The following is a 19,639-nucleotide window of genomic DNA, read 5'->3' as shown; positions in this document are numbered from 1 at the left end:
AAATTTTGCAGGCCCCTCTTTTGTTTTGCTCCCAGGGCAACAGCCCCTCTGGCTCCCCTCACGCTATGCCACTGTCCTTCTGGCTGCTCTGGAAGATTTATTTCATTTTATTAGTTACCGCATTCCCATTCCAGCTTATTCTTCAAGGAGCTGAACGTGGCATACAGTGGTACCTCAGGTTAAGTACTTAATTGGTTCCGGGGTGCCATTTGAACCCCGAAAAGTACTTAATCTGAGCACCGATAGAGCGCTTCTGCGCATGCGCAAAGCGTGCAGATCGCTTCTGCGCATGTGCGTGTGGCGGAACCCGGAAGTAAACACTTCTGGGTCCGCGGAGTACTTAAACTGAAAGTACTCAAACTTAAAAGTGTACTTAACCCAGGTATGACTCTACATGGTTCCCCCCTCTCCTCAATTAATCCCCAGAACCACCCTGTGAGGGATGTTAGACTGAGAGAGGCAGTGAGATGCTTTGAACCCTGGTCTCCTAGGTCCTAGTCTGACACTTTGCCATGCTGGATCTCAAAGGGGCAGAATTCAGGGGTGCTGAATATCCTCATCACAGATCTTCTCTGTGCATCTCCACAAAAACTTTTACATTGTCTTCCTTGCCAGTTACAGCCCGATTCAAGGCATTGCGTGATCAGCCTGGGAGCTCTCGCTGCTGCCTTCAGGGAAAGGTTCTTACTGAAATATTCCTCCTCTCCCTCTCCCCCAGCCATCGCTAACTGCTACTGCGTGGGAATAAAAGAGCCCTTTGTCTTTTGCTCCCCTATGTGGGGGAGACTCACTCAGCCCCCATCCCTGCTAAGGCAGCTCTGGGTACCAATGATGAGCAACTATCGAAAGCCTTCCTGGGCGGGAAGTGAGGCTGAATGGCACAGCCATCAACCATATTCACTTCCATAGGCCAGATTTATTAACCATCATACATATCCTCAGGGTGAAATAAACTGTCTTCAAGGGGAAAGATCTGCTGCCCCCCCCCAATCAATAAAAAAAGGTATTTTTAACTTAAGTGGATAGAGCGCTCTCTCTCTCTCGTGGTGTGTGTGTGTGCCTGTCTGTCTGTCCATCTCCTTGTCTTCCCATGGAAGGGACTAGCAGGCACAAAGGAGGAAGTTTTTAGTACAATTCAGAACTGACCTGCAGAATTTTCCGCCATGAACTGTGTCGACGGCTACTAGCAGGTAGCTTTCTAAAAGGCTCAGTTGAGTTCATAAAGAGAAAACAGGTCTTGCAGTGGCTATAAGCCAGGCACCCCCAGATTCGGCCCTCCAGATGTTTTGGGACTACAACTCCCATCATCCCTAGCTAACAGGGCCAGCGGTCAATACTAGCAGGTGATGTGTGTGTCAGGGGGAGGAGGCAAATGACAAGAAAGAGCAGGTGCCCCCTAGCGCTGCTTGGGGGCTTCCTGGGGGCACCTGGTTGGCCATTGTAGGAAGCCAGATGTTGGGTGAGATGGGCCTTTGGTTCAATCCAAAAAGGCTCTTCCATGTTCTGAGATCTCCCTTCTCTCTCCTGCCAATTTGGGAAACTGCGAGATCACTAGGATATGCAGAGAAGTCCAAGGAAAATGTATAAAATTCAGCTTGTGATGTACTTTTGGACTGCTGCCTTCACAACTGCTTTTACAGGAGACACACACGCAGACAGAGAGTCATAGAACTGTAGAGTTGGAAGGGACCCGAGGGTCATCTAGTCCAACCCCTTGCAAGGCAGGAGTAATGCAGACAGACTCCACACACATGCACCCCTCAGCAGTGCTTGGGAGCAGCTGGATCAGGCCAGAGGCCCCTTTACCAAGCACCCTGCCTTCAGGGGCAGCTGCCAGTCAAACACAGGCATGTGCGCGCACACGCACCCTGGGGGGCAGTCCATGAGCCAGCGCAGTCTTGCAACATCTTTAAATAAAATGCAACATCTTTAAATAAAATGCAGAGCTCAGTGGGTGACCTTGAGCCTGCCACCACCTTTCAGCCTAGCCTGCCCCACAGGGTTCTTCTGAAGCATGAAATCGGAGGAAAGTGGGAGGAATAACCACGTAAACTGCCCTGAGCTCTTGGGAAGAAAGGTGGGATTTAAAAAACACTAATGAATCAGTGACGGACAACGGTGCAAGCAAAGGGAAGGCATGTTTTTTCTTCTTCTTGCAATGGGCCTTATAAGCAAGAACAGGAGGTTTTGGAGACAACTGACTCTGACACCGCCCAATTAGCCAACCTGGTTCTTCATTTATCATTTTATATTGCAAGGGACTGTGTGTATTTTGCTCCTACTCTCTCACTGTTGAATCTAAGACCCATATGGTTTCCTTTCTTTCTCTGAACCCTGAGTTCCCATTGTTCAGGTGAGCCCTGATCCATTCTGGCAAAGCACAGCAAGAGCCCAGGTGAGGCTTTAGGACTCAGGCATTCCCAAACTTTGGCCCTTCAGATGTTTTGGACTACAATTCCCATCTTCCCCAGCCACTGGTCCTGTTAGCTAGGGAGTGTGGGAGTTGTAGGCCAAAACATCTGGAGGGCCGCAGTTTGGGGATGCCAACTTTAGGTTATCAGGACTCCAGGCAGCTGCTTACCAGATGCAAGGCAAGCTCAAAAGCAGAGATATTTCAGTGTTGCTCCAGCAACAGAGTCCAGCACCTGCTGCAAACTTAAATAGGTGGCTTTCTCAAGCTCCACCTCCTCAGAGGAGAACTTAGGGTTAGGGTCAGGATTAGAGGTCAGACTGCCTCCTCCTCCTCCTCCTCCTCCTCCTTCGTCGTCTCCTTCTTCTTCTCCTGCTTATATATTATATTTTATTGAGTTTTCCAATTTAATAATCCAATAAGAAACACATTGTAACATTCAAAATTACAATACAATAAAAAAGCCAAATATATTGCCAAATTATATATCTTTGGGTGACTTCCCATGCTCTGAATTTCGCGGAGTGCTAATAATCTAATATCACATTGCATTTCTTAATTAGTCAGTAAACCATTCCGATGTTAATCCTTCACTTATTTCTCATTTATGTTTGCAACCATTGGTCTGTCCAAACTTTCGTCTTCATGGGGCATAGGTTGAGAGCTTTGCCTGCTCAGCTGGTAGGCTTTTCAAAATCCTTAACTGAAACTAACTTATTGAACTGGCTCAGAATACTTTGAGAAGGGTGGAAGGAGAGGCTGAAAGAAGATCTTCAGCCGACCATTGATTTGTCATGACTGTAAAGAGCAGACTGGGCAGCCGGAGACCCAGGAAGAACCAGACAGGCCCTCAAGGCAAAAAACTCGTTTTCTGAGTGCAGTGAAGCTCTGCATCCATTGGTGACATTCTTCTCACGCGAGGAAGCTTGACCTTCTGGTGAGTAAAGGATGCATGGCGGGTGCTGTGCAAAACATCATCTAGGAAATAAATACAGAGGGAGTCAACCACCCCTCCAACGATTCACGCCTTTGAAAATAATCCAGGAGAGCTTAAATTGGAAATTGCAATTTTTCTTTCTCCGTTTTCAAGATGTTCTCTAAAACCTAGGAAACTATTAGGAACATTTCTTTAAACAAAGGAAGATGCTTCACCCACTAAGCCACCCACCTCGCAAGCCAGTGCCGGATTTGCTCAAGAGACAGGCTAAGGGGGGGCTGCTTCCGGCACCAGACAAGCAAACGTATAAAAAATAAATAAAATAAGAGGGAGATAAATTTTTGAAAGAATTTGATATTTTTTAAAAAAGTATCAAAGCAGCCATCGTGGCAGGTGGCAGAATGAGAACTTTATTACCTTTTGTGCTAGCTTTCTACTTTGGGGGAGTCCATCACACAGAAAAGCACTCAAAAACAGGGTGCACAAACCCCCTCACCTTGAAATGCCATCCTCCATAGTGACAGTTCCAGACTCTATTGCCCACTTCCCATCTCATCCTGCAGCACTGGTAGCCTGTGACCTACAATCCTATCCATCATCTATCTATCTATCTATCTATCTATCTATCTATCTATCTATCTATCTATCTATCTATCTATCCAGCTCTCCAGCTCTCCAGCTCTCCAGCTATCTAGCTATATATAGTTCCCACTCACCAGTCTCAGGAGCAGCCCCAGGTAAGCTTCCTGAACCGTTTGATGTGGAGCTGGCGGTGCAAGAGCTCTGCGACTTCAGAGAATGGGGTGATGTGTTCTGCGAGTGATGGTGATATCCCAGAGTTGTGGCAGAGCTGCTCCAATCTGAAACAGCGTAGGAGGGCAGGCTTTGGAGGGTGTGAAAGCGTAAATGGTCTCCTGCCCCCCTGAAATTCATTTTTTATTTGCTGCCTTTTATGCCTAGAACTGGGACGCGGGTGGCGCTGTGGGTTAATCCACAGAGCCTAGGGCTTGCCGATCAGAAGGTTGGCGGTTCGAATCCCCGCGATGGGGTGAGCTCCCGTTGCTTGGTCCCTGCTCCTGCCATTCTAGCAGTTCGAAAGCACGTCAAAGTGCAAGTAGATAAATAGGTACCACTCCGGCAGGAAGGTAAATGGCGTTTCCGTGTACTGCTCTGGTTCGCCAGAAGCAGCTTAGTCATGCTGGCTACATGACCCGGAAGCTGTACGCCGGCTCCCTCGGCCAATAACGCGAGATGAGCACCGCAACCCCAGAGTCGGTCACAACCGGACCTAATGGTCAGGGGTCCCTTTACCTTATGCCTAGAACTGCCTCTCAGAATGCCTCCGCACAACCTCTTCTCTAATCTAGATTACTTTAGGTCTTTCTTCAAAACTCGGCTTTCCCCAGAAGCCTTTTGGGTCATCCCACTAGTTCCCCATGCCTTATTGTAAACTAAGCCAAAGAACTTGGAATTAAGGCCATCAGATATTCTTTCCATTACTTCCTTCACCCTCTTCTCATCTGCCGCTGCCTCCTCTGTTGTTTAGCTGTGTCTGTATGAGATTGGATTCCCCCCCCCCCCGGGACAAGGACTGGTCATGCTTGGAGTTTGTAAAGCCCTAAAAAAACAGAACCACCACACAGAGACACAGACACAGAACCTGTGCCTTCGCTTAACTTAAATAGATTTTTTTAAAGGCTTCCTGTTGCTTTGTTTTCCCTTTAACTGCTGTTTCACTCTATTTAAAGCCCTCTATATGAGGTTCTTGGCCTTTTTTAATAGCTCACTTTAATTTTTGTTGCAATGTTTTAACTCATTTAGTATTTTAAGCCTTTGTTGTTGGCCACACTTAAATCTATTTTTAAAAAAAGATTAAAAAATGGGATGTTCATTTTAAAATATAATAACTAATACAGTCATACCTTGGTTTAAGTACGCTTCGGTTTGAGTACTTTCAATTTAAGTACTCCGCGGACCCATCTGGAACTGATTATTCCACTTTCCATTACTTTCAATGGGAAAGTTCGCTTCAGGTTAAGTATGCTTCAGGTTAAGTATGGACTTCCAGAACCAATTACATTCATACTTCAGGTTAAGCACACTTCAGGTTGAGTACTCCGCGGACCCATCTGGAACGGATTAATCCACTTTCCATTACTTTTAATAGGAAAGTTGGCTTCAGGTTAAGTACGCTTCAGTTTAAGTACTCCACCGACCATCTGGAACGGATTAATCCACTTTCCATTACTTGCAATGGGAAAGTTTGCTTCAGGTTAAGTACGCTTCAGGTTAAGTACAAACTTCCAGAACCAATTGTGTACTTAAACTGAGGTACCACTGTAATCCTAACACATATTATAGCATACGGGATTGGTGGATTGTATCTGAGGACTTTCGTAGGGGGTCTAGTTCCCTCACTCTCTGTGCTATAATGGCCTCTTATTGGGCAAGGCAATGGCTGGGCTGCTCCATCACAGCCCCTCCAGTACAGGTAGTGGGCAGCTCAGATGACAACAACTGCAAAAGCAGCCACACAGCCACTGTTGCCCTCAGAGAACAATGTCAGCCCATAGCCAAGAGTTGGTTTTATATATATGAGAATGTCATACCAGAATAGCTGAGCCGAAACTTTCCCAAGCAGAAATGCACTCGGCATTGCTTCCTCACGTTCTCCTTCATGAGACAGTGAAACACGAAAATGAAGAATCCTAGAGTAAGGAGACGGGGAGGAGAGGGGGAGCAGGAAAAACATTCATTAGATTCCCCACTCCTCTGGCCACAATTCTGCCATCATCTCTTCAACTACAGAACGGGTCAGAGTCAGACCAAGAGATTTTCCTGCCTGCAGAGAGCAAGGTACTCGTAATGCTTCTGTGTTCTAGTTGCTGGAACAACAACAACAACTTATTTATTCCCCAGCCACTCTGGGCGGCTCCCAACTGAATATTAAAAACACAATACAACATTAAAAACTTCCCTAAACAGGCCTGCCTTCAGATGTCTTTTAAAAGTAAGATAGTTATTTATTTCTTTGACATCTGCTGAGAGGGTGTTTCACAGGGCAGGCGCCACTACCGAGAAGGCCCTCTGCTTGGTTCCTTGTAACCTCACTTCTCGCAGGGTGCAAACCACCAGAAGGCCTTCGGCGCTGGACCTCAGTGTCCGGGCTGAACAGTGGGGGTGGAGACGCTCCTTCAGGTATACTGGTCCGAGGCCATTTAGGGCTTTAAAGGTTAGCATCAACACTTTGAATTGTGCTCGGAAACGCACTGGGAGCCAATGTAGGTCTCTTAGGACCGGTGTTATGTGGTCTCGGCGGCCACTCAGTCACCAGTCTAGCTGCCGCATTCTGGATTAGTTGTAGTTTCGTTTCCGGGTCACCTTCAAAGACAACCCCACGTAGAGAGCATTGCAGTAGTCCAAGCGGCAGATAACTAGAGCATGCACCACTCTGGCGAGACAGTCGGTGGGCAGGTAGGGTCTCAGCCTGCATACCAAATGGAGCTGGTAGACAACCGCCCTGGACACAGAATTAACCTGTGCCTCCATGGACAGCTGTGAGTCCAAAATGACTCCCAGGTTGCAGACCTGGTCCTTCAGGGACACAGTTACCCCATTCAGGACCAGGGAGTCCTCCACACCTGCCTGACTCCTGTCCCTCAAGAACAGTACTTCTGTCTTGTCAGGATTCATCCTCAATCCGTTATCCGCCGTCCATCCTCCAACCGCCTCCAGGCGGTTCTGATTTAAAAGAGAGGTAGAGGTAGAACCACAGGAGGGGGAGATAGGGCTCCTCTTGGACTCACGTCCGGCTTGCAGGTTTCCCATAATGGACATCTGGTCGGCCACTGTGAGAACAAGAGGCTGGACTAGATGGGCCTCTGGCCTGACCCAGCAGGCTCCTCTGCTGCTGAGCTACGGTCCCTCCTCTGAAGCCCACCCACCTGTGTGCAAACGCTTACCTTGGAAGGTGTTGCAAATGGCAAAGAGGTAGGAGAACAATGTCTGTGTGGGCCCCACAGAGAAAAAGGCAAAACTCCACGTTAAGCTGAGCAGAACCATTAAGCTGGCTACCCGCTTCAAGCCGTGGAGGAAGCTGTGATTCCAGTTGCTGACGCGGCCCGGGCTCTTCGTTTTCATGGTGTGAATCTGCAGAAGGACCGCGATGAACATGACGGTGTTCATCAGGAACACCAAGCAGAAATAGGCCAGCACAGAGATGTAAAACACAAGGTCATCGCGGATCCAGCAACTGTAGCAGACAAGGCGAGGAGGGAGAGAAGTGCTGTTAAGGCTGCTGGCAGGGCCATTTCTTTCAGATGGGCTCTTGATAGCTGGAAGCCTCTCTTGAGGCTTTTCAATGAGACACCCATCAGTAGTGGTGGTTAGTTAAATTCACATCCTGTCCTTTCCCCCAAACAAATGATAAGAAAATAAACACATCTTAAAACAGATTCCAGCGCAGAATCAGACTCAACTTAAAAGCCTTGTTGAAATATACCTAAGTATATTTGTCTATACCTAAGTATAGACATTCCTTCTCCATGGCCAGATTTAATGTACTCCCCTCTGCCCTGTTGCAAGGCAGGTACGAGGGTAAACCTTATGAGACACGTATTTGCCCATGTGGCTCATCGGAAGTAGAAACAAATGCACATGTATTGCTATACTGCAGCCTCTATGAGGATTTACGTTTGTCCTTTATTACCCCAGTTTTACAAAAGTTTAAGTACGAACCAGAACCCCAACGCCTGAGAGCCCTGGTGGAAGACAAGGATCCCGAAATCACGACCAATGTTGCAAAATTTTGTGTATCTGCTATTAGACGTAGGAAACAAGAGTTTCCCAACGGCAATTTGCAGGGGAATGCTAACATTTAATTTTATTATGTTTCTAACTCTAAAGTGTAATTGTTGTTTAACTTGTACTGAAATTGTCTCCGGTATCTTTCTATGTTATGCTCTGCTGACTCGCCACAATAAACTTTGATTTGAAGGCTGGATACAATCCTCAATAAACAAAACTGAATTTTATGTTGGAAATTGCAGGATAAGTTCTAGAGTGGGTTATGCAGGAGGTCAGGCTTTCTGGATACAAATTCTGCATGATCTTAATATATATGATCTGCAAAGTGCTGAAGGAATTGTAGGCTTCGGATGTTTGGGCATTTATATGCATGCAGCTGAACAGACAGAGGAATCTCCTTGAGAAAGGCCAGGACCATCAATTGACCCATAGATGGAAGGGAGTGAACAGGTTGGTGTACCGAAAAGTAAGGAAGGTTGAATTCTCTCCCCAACACACACTCAAAAAAGGGGGGATACCTGCTGGGGATACCTGCTGTCAGGTAGATCTGAGGCGAATCAAAGCATACCATACAGACTTACAAAGGTGTGATTGGACTGCTGCTTAGGGGGTCGCTTAAAACCCCATAAAAGTCTGTGCTTATAATGAGAACCGTGGAAACGATGACCGCTGGAATTCCTAATGGCAAAGGGGGAGAAACGAGAATGGGTTAGCCGGAAAGGAAAAAGAGCAGCATGGATGCAATTGTGACCTGACTAAGGAAGGCGAGTCCTCAGGAAGACCTGTATCACCAGGGGAGTGCGGGGATGGGGGACATGCAATCGAAGCACCCAGCATTTTGGGGCTGCGGTGCCATTCTGAGCTGCCCGTTGTTCCTTCTTGGGTGCTAGGTGCTATCAAGCCAAAATGGCAGGCTCAACCCTCCATGCCAAGCTGGGGAGTTGCAGGACCAGGGCCAAATGTGGCCCTCCTGACGTCCCTGCCTGGCCCTTGGTAGCCTCCCCAGGCCATTCCTCCTCCCAGAGGCCATGCTCTCTCTCTCTCTCTCTCTCTCTCTCTCACATACCGGTACACACACACACACACACACACACAGAGAGAGAGAGAGAGAGAAAGCTTTCCTTGGCCTAGAGAAGGCATCTCCAAACTTTGGCCCTACAGATGTTTTGGACCACAATTCCCATCATCCCTGACCACTGGTCCTGTTAGCTAGGGATCATGGGAGTTGTAGGCCAAAACATCTGGAGGGCAGCAGTTTGGGGATGCCTGGCCTAGAGCGAGTTCTTGAAATGTGACAATGCCTCTTGCTTACTTGGATGGAGAAGGTGTGCAAGGATTTTAGTGGTACCTTGGTTCTCAAACGCCTTGGTACTCAAACATCTTGGAACCCAAACACTGCAAACCTGGAAGTAAGTGTTCTGGTTTGCAAACCTTTTTCAGAAGCTGAACGCACTCCGTTTTGAGCACTATGCTTCTGAATTGAGTGCCAATCAATCAGCTACTGATTGATTGTTTGATTGCGTGACTCTAGGATATTGTTTATCACTTTCATTTTATGGATCAATGGTCTCGTTGGATAGCAAAATTCATGTTCAATTGCTGTTTTTAAAAGGGGTTGTTTTTAAAAACGGATTAATCCGTTTTCCAATACTTTCTATGGGAAAGCGCGCCTTGGTTTTGGAACGCTTTGGTTTTGGAACGGACTTCCGGAAGTTTGAGAACAAAGGTACCACTGTATTGATGGAGACAAAGAGAGACAAAACAGATAGAAGGACAGACAGACAAAGACAGAGAGAGAAACACAGAGAGAGAGAGGGAGAGGGAGAGGGAGAGGGAGAGGGAGAGGGAGAGGGAGAGGGAGAGGGAGAGGGAGAAGGAGGAACGGGCAGAGAGACGGAGAGACAGATGCGATGCCCCTCTGCCTTCTGCAAGGTCTTAATGCCACCTACTGCACCAAGGGGGAAATCACATATCCGGCCCCGCCCACTGCTAGTATATGGCCCCCAGAAGATTCCCCTTGCGGGGATGTGGCCGTTAGATGGGAAGTGACCCCCCCCCACCCTTTCCCCTGCCCTGCACTTACCCCAGCCAGCCAGGGAAACCTTGAGCATGTAATGCGGGACGTAAGTGTTGAAGACCCTGACCAGCGCATAGTACATGTGGATGGCTTCCAGGCCCATCCAGGTGAAGGCAGCCAGCAGGAAGTAGTGAAGAGCCACGGACACCGTGATGCAGAGGCCGCGCACCTGGAAAGAGGCCAGCCAGGAGTCCAGCAGGAAGGCGAGGTTGAGCATCAGCAGCGCGGAGCAGAGGTGGACGAGGATTCTGGACGGGTCGTCCCCGCGGAGCTTGCTGAAACGAAAGAGGTGAAGGCCTCGCTCGCCCCCTGTGCCCTTTAAGTCCACAGTGGGGCAGCCGGGCATGGGAAGGGTCTGGAGCAGGGTGCAGCACCGAAGTAAGGGCAGCACAGGCATGGGGTGGGTGAGTGGGGGTGGAGCCAAATGACAACAACAACAACAACAACAACAACAACAACAACAACAACAACAACAGGCCTGTATTTATACCTGCTGAGAGAAGCTGCATAAAAAAGCAAAGGCACCAAAATGAATTATTGTGAAAATAAGAAATTTGGGGAGGGAGGGGGCAAATGTTGTCCTTGCTCAGAGTACCATATTGCCTAAGCCTGCCCCTCCTGCGTGGCAAGAACCCCACACCGTTTGCCACAAAGATGGCAACCGACAAACCAGATTTGGCTTATGTAGCTCCCCACACACACAACAGCTCTGCCAAATTTCAATGGAGGTGGGATTATAAAACAATGCCAATCAAGTCACTTGTTGGGAAAAGCAGTGCTGGAGACTTCATCTGGGCGCGCGCACACACACACACAAAAGATGGAAAGGCCAGCTCTGAGAGCTGCCTCTTTTTGGGAATGGTGTGCGGGGGGGGGGTCTTAATAGCAAACTGGAGTGGGATCCCAACAGAGGTTTAGCATTGCATTAGACCTGGAACAGAACCTCTGCATAAGCGGGGATTCCCGTGTGTGTGTGAGTGAAATGCGCTGCTTGGTTGTAAAAACAAAAACCCTAGCAACCTCAAAGCAGGTAGCAAAAAGATAAAACAAGAAAATCAAGAAAAGTTTACAACAGCCCTTTAAAACAGGCAGAAAGTCAAAATACTAAAACAGATTGAACTTTTGCATCCCCTGGCATGGGAAAGGTTATGGAATGAAGGAATTAAATTTACGGCCTGTAGTGTAGTGCATGAAAAGAAAATATTATGAAAGTGATGTATGGGTGGTACTTAACACCAACTAAACTTTCCAAAATGTATAAGATGAAAAATAAGGAAAGTTGGAAATGTAAAGAAAAAGAAGGAAATTTCTATCCTATGTGGTGAACTGGCAGCAAAGTAAAAAACCTTCTGGAATCTGATATATAATGAGTTAAAGAAAACGTACAAAAGTACATTTGTTAAAAAAAAAAACCAGAAGCATTTTTACTGGGTATAGTAGGAGAAAAAATTGCTAAGAGAGATCAAACACTATTTATGTATGCAACTACTGCAGCAAGGACTTTATTCGCCCCCAAATGGAAGCAACAGGAATTACCAACAATAGCAGAGTGGCAGACGAAGATGATGGAATATGCAGAGCTGGCGAAACTGACTGGGGAACTCCGAAACCAGCATGATCAAGCTTTCCAAAAAGACTGGGGTAAATTTATACAATACTTGAAGGACAACTGTAAACAATTAACAGCGCTAGCAGGACTGACTTAAGAAGACTTGCAATGCTGATGATTCTACCTTTTTATATTTTCTTTTAAAAAATGTGACAATGGAAATGGATGTCATGTAAACAGGAAGAAGTATACTGTAAATGCAATGACATAGTAAAGAATTAAGGCGGGAGGGGGGGAGTCAACCAGCTCTTATGAGCAAAAATTAATGTGAAAAATGAGGATGTCTTTACATATTGTGAAATGGAAACTTAATAAAATATTATATATAAAAAAGAACTTGGCACCCCCTTCCTAAGAGGGGTCCCCTTTAGCCTGAGTCAGCAGCCAGGCTAATCTGATATTCACATGTTGTATACAGTATTAAGCTTTTAAATAAAAAGAGGTCCAGGCATAGCTGCCAAGTCTCCCGTATTCCCCGGGAAACCCACGTTTTTCCAGCTGTTCCCATCTGAAAAAATGGATTTTTTTGTTTTCTCCCGGTTTATTCTGGCACGGTGGCCATTTTGGAACTGGGCGGAGCATGCTCAGAAGCGACTTTTGATGCTGCTTTGCCCAGTTCCAAAATGGCTGCAGTGTGACTTCTGGTGCGGTGGCCATTTTGGAACAGGGTAGAGCAGCATCAAAAGTAGCTTCTGAGCATGCTCCGCCCAGTTCCAAAATGGTGGCAGCGCTACTTCCGGTCTGCTACTTTCAGTCCAGTCCCTTATTTCTCAGGCCGGAACTTGGCAGCTATGGGTGCAGGGAGGAGGGGGTTAGGACTAATTCAGTATCCAGGTTGGCCTAAAGAGCACAGGAAGGAAGGGGCAGTGAATGGGCTGGGGAGAGGGGGATCTAAGTAAATAAACGTTGTTGTAGTATAGAAAATGGCAGGTGGGTCCTACTTACTCGATGGAAAGGTACACCACTAGAGCCAAGCCGAGGAAGATGGAGGAAAGGCCACATCCCACGTGGGAGACCAATGTTAAAACCTTGTCCTCACGTACCGTCCGGTATACATCCTAGAAACCAGGGTGGAAGTGAATAAGCCTCTCATTGGAAGAGTTGGTGAGAAAGCAGACCCAAAATGATATCTGTTTGGGCATTGCTGACTGAGGTGTGAATTATGTGGCTTCTATGGTTCATGATTCCCCTGTCCCACTCCCCCCCCCCCAAAAAAAAGTATTCTGTGAAGTTTGGAGCGAAAGGAAAGATTCACATGGGACCTAAGGCTCAGGATGAGCCAATTCTTTCTTCAGCTCGTCCTTCTTCCTGTATTCTGTTACCTCACGGCTCATGCTTCTTTACTGCAAATTTTGGAATCTCTGTAAGTGATAAGGCTTACAGTAGGTGCAAAAACAGTTTGCAAAACCCTCAGGAGCAAATTTTCCACACAATTTTGCAAATTCCAGAAGTACCGTGCTTCTCCGAAAATAAGCTATACCCCAAAAATATGCCATACCCCGAAAATAAGCCATACCCCGAAAATGAGCCATAGTGATAGGCAGTTTAACCTTGTAGGTTAAACTGTACCATACTTAATATAAAAAAAATAAGACATCCCCTGAAAATAAGCCACCGTGTTTTTTTTTGAGGAAAAATAAATATAAGACGGTGTCTTATTTTTGGAGAAACACAGTAGTATTACAAGTTCTGGAATTTCACCAGTGTGTGTGTGTGTGTGTGTGTGTGTGTGTGTGTACAAGTGAGTGATTTGGATCAGGCCCAAGGCACTACAGGAGAAGGTTTAATCCTTTCGCCCTGTGCCATTTTCTTGGTTGAAACTGTTTCCCCAAATCTGCTGTTTGCCCCAGGATATAAACGTAAAGATACCAAACTATTACACTAATACTAGTTAGTTGCTTCAAAATAATCCAATGACATCATGGCTGTGGGATGGGATTTGACTTGGGAGGAGCGGAGGGGGGCACATTTTTTAGCCGCTATACCAACTCTACCAGGCCAAAGATACTGAATCCACAGCTTAAGCCAAGCCCTCTTTTTTGATGTTGAAGATAGGATTTTAAAAGAAATACAACCAGTGCTTTTTTTTTCTGGGGGGATGCGGGGGGAACACATACCCCTAAACATTTTGCGAATCTTTGTACTTTTGTCCATTTACTGTATTTATTTCCCCCAATTTGAACTATAAAATGGTGATTTTCTTGAGTCAAAATGAGAGTACCCCTAAACATTTTTTTGGGGGGGGGAGTACGTTTCCGAGCACAGTTCAAAGTGTTGGTGCTGACCTTTAAAGCCCTAAATGGCCTCGGTCCAGTATACCTGAAGGAGCGTCTCCACCCCTATCGTTCTGCCCAGACACTGAGGTCCAGTACCGAGGGCCTTCTGGCGGTTCCCTCGTTGCGAGAAGCCAAGTTGCAGGGAACCAGGCAGAGGGCCTTCTCAGTGGTGGCGCCCGCCCTGTGGAACGCCCTCCCATCAGATGTCAAAGAGAAAAACAGCTACCAGATTTTTAGAAGACATCTGAAGGCAGCCCTGTTTAGGGAGGCTTTTAATGTTTAATAGATTATTTTATTTCATTTTTCTGTTGTAAGCCGCCCAGAGTGGCTGGGGAAACCCAGCCAGATGGGCGGGGTATAAATATTATTATTATTATTATTGTTATTGTTATTGTTATTGTTTTGTACTAAGCTTGGATCCTAGAATGCAACAACTGATTGGCTTGCACGAGAAGACCAATCAGGCTCCAGGAAGAAGTTAATCAGCCTATTAGGCTGGTAGCATCCTGGAATGCAACAACTGATTGGCCTGCAGGAAAAGACCAATCAGGCTCCAGGAGGGAAGCAAAATCAACCAATCAGACGGGACTCATTGTGTAAATAATGTATATAAAAGCCTGAGGTTTGGGGGGGGGGAGGATTTCATTCACTGTTTTACAAGCTGCAATAAAGAGCATGAAGTCACTACAGGCGTCCGAGTATATTTCAGCACTGAATACAGCTATAGAACTGAACGAAAGGAGACATTCCGTGCTGTCCTTTGCAGGAACCACACAGGGCAATTGGTTCTGACACGACAGTGACAAAAGCTTACCAGCAAGACTCCAAAATGGGTGAGGTGGCTGCAGTTGCAGATTGTGTAATTTGAATTTGTGCGTTGTACCTCACACCCTGATGTATCCCAGCCTCCTTGGTTATCTGTGCAGCAGAGAAGAGACGATATTTCATCTGTAGTTACTTGTCCCTCACCATTTATAGATCTTTCCCAACAGAACACGGGGGATGTGTGACTCTCTGCAGAGCCTCATGCTGACTTGGGGCTTAGCTGCAACCATCGCAGGGAGGGGTGGAGAAGTGCTAAAGGCTTCTCATGCTCCCACCATGCACTTCTCAGATCGCCCACTTAAGATTGGTGGTGGGAAACTTGTGGGAGAAAGAAATAATGAAAGTTGTGCTTTGCTTGGCTGCATCCCATTTAAAAAGAGGCATAATTCTCTGCTGCCTAGAGCTGCTGCACTGGAACTTTGAAGTACAGACACGCATTTGAACGCATCAAAATACTATTTCAGTTACAGCTCCCCTCAAGCTACTCCTTCAAATCATGCAACTCTCGGCTAACGTTGAATTTGCTGCATTTTTGGCTAGAAGTCTTTGACCTAAATATTACATTTGTTCTGGGTTTAACAAAAGAGGGTCATACTGAAGTTACTCACTTTGGAGCAAGCCCAACATTTTGCCCTCCATTCCGGTTTTAAATAAGTTAAATCAGTACACCAGACTAAATGGACCTTTGTTCTGGCCCAGAGCAGAGCTAGTTATATCCTTCATACTCACCGTTCTTCTTAAAGTTCCAAAATACACAGTGCACAGACTCATCACCCTGAAAAGCAAAAGGAATGGCTTAGGACAGTGGTGGCAGGGCTGTTGCTGGGGGTTTGCAAAGTGGGCAGCCGCTCCCCCCCCACGCCACAATTGAAAACAGACAGGCCGATCAGTTAAGAGCCAGATACAGTAGATATTTATGTTGTTAGCTGTTATGATGATACCGTAATAAGCCGAAGGTGGATGCACACACGAAATAAAGCCAGCCAGGTACTACTAGTCCCCAAGCAAGTTCAGCCTCCAAAATCAGTATTGGTACCTCTAGCTCCAAAAAATTTATAATGATAGCATTCTCTTGCAGGACAAATTATTCAGATTTTATCTTGGTTGCGGTGAGTGCTTCTCTGCAAGAAGGACATAGCAAGAAATCTGTTCCGAGAGGGGCAGTAGGTACACCTTTACTGAAGAAGCCTCCTCTCAAGTTGGTGATTTTGGAAATTACAGACCAGCTTGAAATCCAACAGTTTTGGCTGAATGGTGTTTATCCTGATTTAGAGCTGAATAACGGGTTGGAAAGGCAAAGCCACCTGGACCTGTGCTTTTCCTTCTCTAGGTGACCTATGTGGTCTGGCATGTACCTTCTTTCAGCTGATATTATTCTTTCATATAGGGGTAGCCAACATGGTACTCTGCAGATGCTACTCATAGCTGCCAAGTCTCCCGTATTCCCCGGGAAACCCCCGTTTTTCCAGCTGTCCCCAGCCGAAAAAATGGATTTTTTTGTCCCCCCCCCCCGGTTTATTCTGGCGTGGTGGCCATTTTGGAACTGGGCGGAGCATGCTCAGAAGCGACTTTTGATGCTGCTCTGCCCAGTTCCAAAATGGCCGCAGCGTGACTTCTGGTGCGGCGGCCATTTTGGAACAGGGCAGAGCAGCATCAAAAGTAGCTTCTGAGCATGCTCCGCCCAGTTCCAAAATGGCGGCAGCACTACTTCCAGTCTGCTACTTCCGGTCGAGTCCCTTATTTCTCAGGCCGGAACTTGGCAGCTATGGATGCTACTGAATTATAACACTTCTAATCTCTGCCTATTCACCATGCTGGTGGGATTGGGAGTCCATCAACATCTGAAGGGCACCATAATGGCTGCCCCTGCGTACACCAATAGCCTGCCTTTCCTTCATCACGGAACTGGAGGTTAGCATTCATGGGGTTCTTAGGCAAACTCTCATCAAACAGCAAAACACAACAACAACAACAACAACAACAACAACAACAACAACAACAAAAATTCATACCCTGCCCATCTGGCTGGGTTTATTTATTTATTTATTTGTATGTGCGCATGCAGACAATCGTTATTATCCCATATTAAATGGCCGTGTTGGCACTTTGCGATAAATAAGTGGGTTTGGGATGCAGTTTGGGCACTCGGTCTCTAAAAGGTTCCCCACCACTGGCTTAGGAGGTGCTTTGCTTCCAGAAGTTGGGAAGGGCCACATGTGAGCAGCAGAGCGCAGTGGCAAAGCTACCTGCTCTGACACCGGGAGCAGCGTACATCTGGGGGCGTGGCTGGCATGCGTGTCAGGGGGCGTGGCACATGTCTGGGTGGGGTGCATGGCAAGCGACCCACGTCCTGGGGTGTGTGCAGCAAGTGGTGAGTGCCGAGTGTCCCAGGGGGCGGGGGCGACTGCGATGTCACCCCCCGATGTCACCCGTGGCTGACCGCCCCCCCTGCCCCCACCTTCGTCTGCCAGTGGCAGAGTGTCTGCTTTGCATGCAGAAGTTCCCAAGTTCAATCCCCGATGGCATCTCCAGGTAGGCCTGGGAATTTTCCCTGCTTGAAACCCTGGAGAGCTGTTGCTGCCAGTCAGTGTAAAAATATGGAATTAGCACTGGTCTGGCTCTGTGTTCAGGCAGCTTCCTGCGTTCTTGAATTCCAACAGCTGGCCTTTAGCATCATCCCCAAGTCAAAGCAAAGCATCTCTATCCACCAGCAATCAATGTGCTTTAATGCTGCAGAATCAACACTTATGCAACTGGAGACAACAGGATACTATACCGTCGTTGAGTTTATATGTTGTAGAATTATATTCACTGGCTCCGAGAGGTTTTGAACAGACACATTTTCAACACTGGCGCCCACAACATAGGTGATCAGATTTTTATTCTTTTCCTGTAACAGACAGGTGCAATGTTTCACAGCTCGGGAGCCAACCATTGGTAAACAAAACACAAAACAAAACAAAACACAAAACAAAACCCCTCTTTTTCTCTTATACATTTTTGGTTAAATGAGCGATTTGCAAAAGATCTGAATTAACTGTCAACCCTACCAGCTCTTCCTCTTCCACCCACCTCCTCTTTTCCTTTTAAATTGCTTTTATTAATTTTGGGAAAGAAAAACAAGGAACGGTACCCACCAAATTTCAAATAAGTCCACATCCAAAAATCTCCAATATTTGGCTATAATTAAACAACCACTGCCATCAAAAAGATGATCAAATCTTTGTTTCTTAAAACTTTATTTTTAAATATAGAAAGCAAAGTTTTTGTCCGCCTCCCCCTAACTATCACTCTATATTCTGCAGTTACTGAGTATGCTTACTCCTTGCTGGACTAATTTGGAAGAATTTTCCACCCCCTTTAAATATTTTTTGTGCTACTTGCTTCTCATTTTCACTTGGGCTACAATTCTGGTGGGCCTCGCCATCCAAATTAGCCATTATAAGGAGTGCTGTTAAAGTGCAACTGTTAGCAGATGGTTCCTCGGCCCAATTCAAGCTGTCCTCAAAAACGTTTGTGGTCTGGACTCCCAAATATCCTCTGCATGTACCCCACCAGCATGAGCTGTTAAAATCTGCCAGCAAAGCCCTTTCTCCAGGCACCATCCTCTCATGAGGTGAGAATGCTACCTGACAGGAGCGGGGCCATCTCTGTGGTGGCCTCGGGGGCAACCTTGAGAGACACACACACTCTGTCTTTCTCCCCAGCCTCTTTGACGAAAAATAAGGCATGTGGAAACTGAGATTGTGATATGCCTGATTTGGATCTGTTTTGGAATTTTGAGAACTGTGTAGACCGCCTTGTGAACCTATGTGGAAAATCGGAAGGAAGGAAGGAAGGGCAGTCAAAAGACTAGGCTGAAGGCCAACCTGAAATGTGTGAGGGAGAGATTCTGGAGCTTCCTCTTGCCATTTGCTTCCTGATCTGCCTGTACCATTCAGCGGTGGCCACATTTACCTGAAACGGCGAAGTTGTTCCGAAAAAAGAAAACTGGATCTTTGTGTGATCTTCTGGCTCAAAGGATTGGGCCCCCAAGTAATGCCTCAGCAGTTCTGGCAAAAATATGGATGCCAGGGCCATTTCAAAGGGTGCCTGGCGGATATCAATCTGCGTGGAAGAGAAAATGTTTGGGGGGCTAGAGTCACCTCCAGATAAAATATAACAACAACAACAACAACAACACAACAACAACAACAACATATTTATACCCCGCCCATCTGGCTGGGTTTCCCCAGCCACTCTGGGCAGCTTCCAACAGAAAAATAAAATAAAATAATCGATTAAACATTAAAAGCCTCCCTAAACAGGGCTGCCTTCAGATGTCCTCTAAAAGTCTGGTAGTTATTTTTCTTTTTGACATCTGGTGGGAGGGCGTTCCACAGGGCGGGTGCCACTACCGAGAAGGCCCTCTGCCTGTTTCCCTGCAACTTGGCTTCTCGCAGCGAGGGAACCGCCAGAAGGCCCTCAGCGCTGGATCTCGGTGTCCGGGCAGAGCGATGGAGGTGGAGACGCTCCTTCAGGTATACTGGACCGAGGCCGTTTAGGGCTTTAAAGGTCAGCACCAACACTTTGAATTGTGCTCGGAAACGTACTGGGAGCCAATGCAGGTCTTTCAAGACCGGTGTTATGTGGTCTCGGCGGCCGCTCCCAGTCACCAGTCTAGCTGCCGCATTCTGAATTAGTTGTAGTTCCGGGTCAC

The 19,639-nt window shown here is 46.8% G+C and overlaps 1 protein-coding gene across 2 annotated transcripts in view; it reads right to left on the bottom strand.

Moving 5' to 3' along the window:
* Positions 1 to 1,928: 1,928 nt before the first annotated feature.
* Positions 1,929 to 19,639, bottom strand: part of LOC118081119 (adhesion G protein-coupled receptor G4-like) — a 53,716-nt gene continuing 36,005 nt past the window's right edge. For both annotated transcript variants that reach the window (XM_035107315.3, XM_035107316.3), the window contains exons 15-25: positions 18,898 to 19,047; positions 17,717 to 17,830; positions 15,670 to 15,715; positions 14,930 to 15,033; positions 12,785 to 12,897; positions 10,237 to 10,505; positions 8,735 to 8,831; positions 7,310 to 7,599; positions 5,957 to 6,055; positions 4,064 to 4,207; positions 1,929 to 3,388 (exon numbers count right to left, since the gene is read on the bottom strand). In XM_035107315.3, coding sequence (XP_034963206.1) covers positions 3,261 to 3,388; positions 4,064 to 4,207; positions 5,957 to 6,055; positions 7,310 to 7,599; positions 8,735 to 8,831; positions 10,237 to 10,505; positions 12,785 to 12,897; positions 14,930 to 15,033; positions 15,670 to 15,715; positions 17,717 to 17,830; positions 18,898 to 19,047 — 1,554 coding nt within the window. In that variant the 3' untranslated portion in view covers positions 1,929 to 3,260. The remainder of the gene's footprint in view (positions 3,389 to 4,063; positions 4,208 to 5,956; positions 6,056 to 7,309; positions 7,600 to 8,734; positions 8,832 to 10,236; positions 10,506 to 12,784; positions 12,898 to 14,929; positions 15,034 to 15,669; positions 15,716 to 17,716; positions 17,831 to 18,897; positions 19,048 to 19,639) is intronic.

Source organism: Zootoca vivipara, chromosome 2, assembly GCF_965207765.1.
Source record: "Zootoca vivipara chromosome 2, rZooViv2.hap1.1, whole genome shotgun sequence".
Taxonomy (NCBI): Eukaryota; Metazoa; Chordata; class Lepidosauria; order Squamata; family Lacertidae; genus Zootoca; species Zootoca vivipara.
Note: the sequence above shows the minus strand (reverse complement) of the source record. Positions and strands in the feature narration are given on the sequence as shown.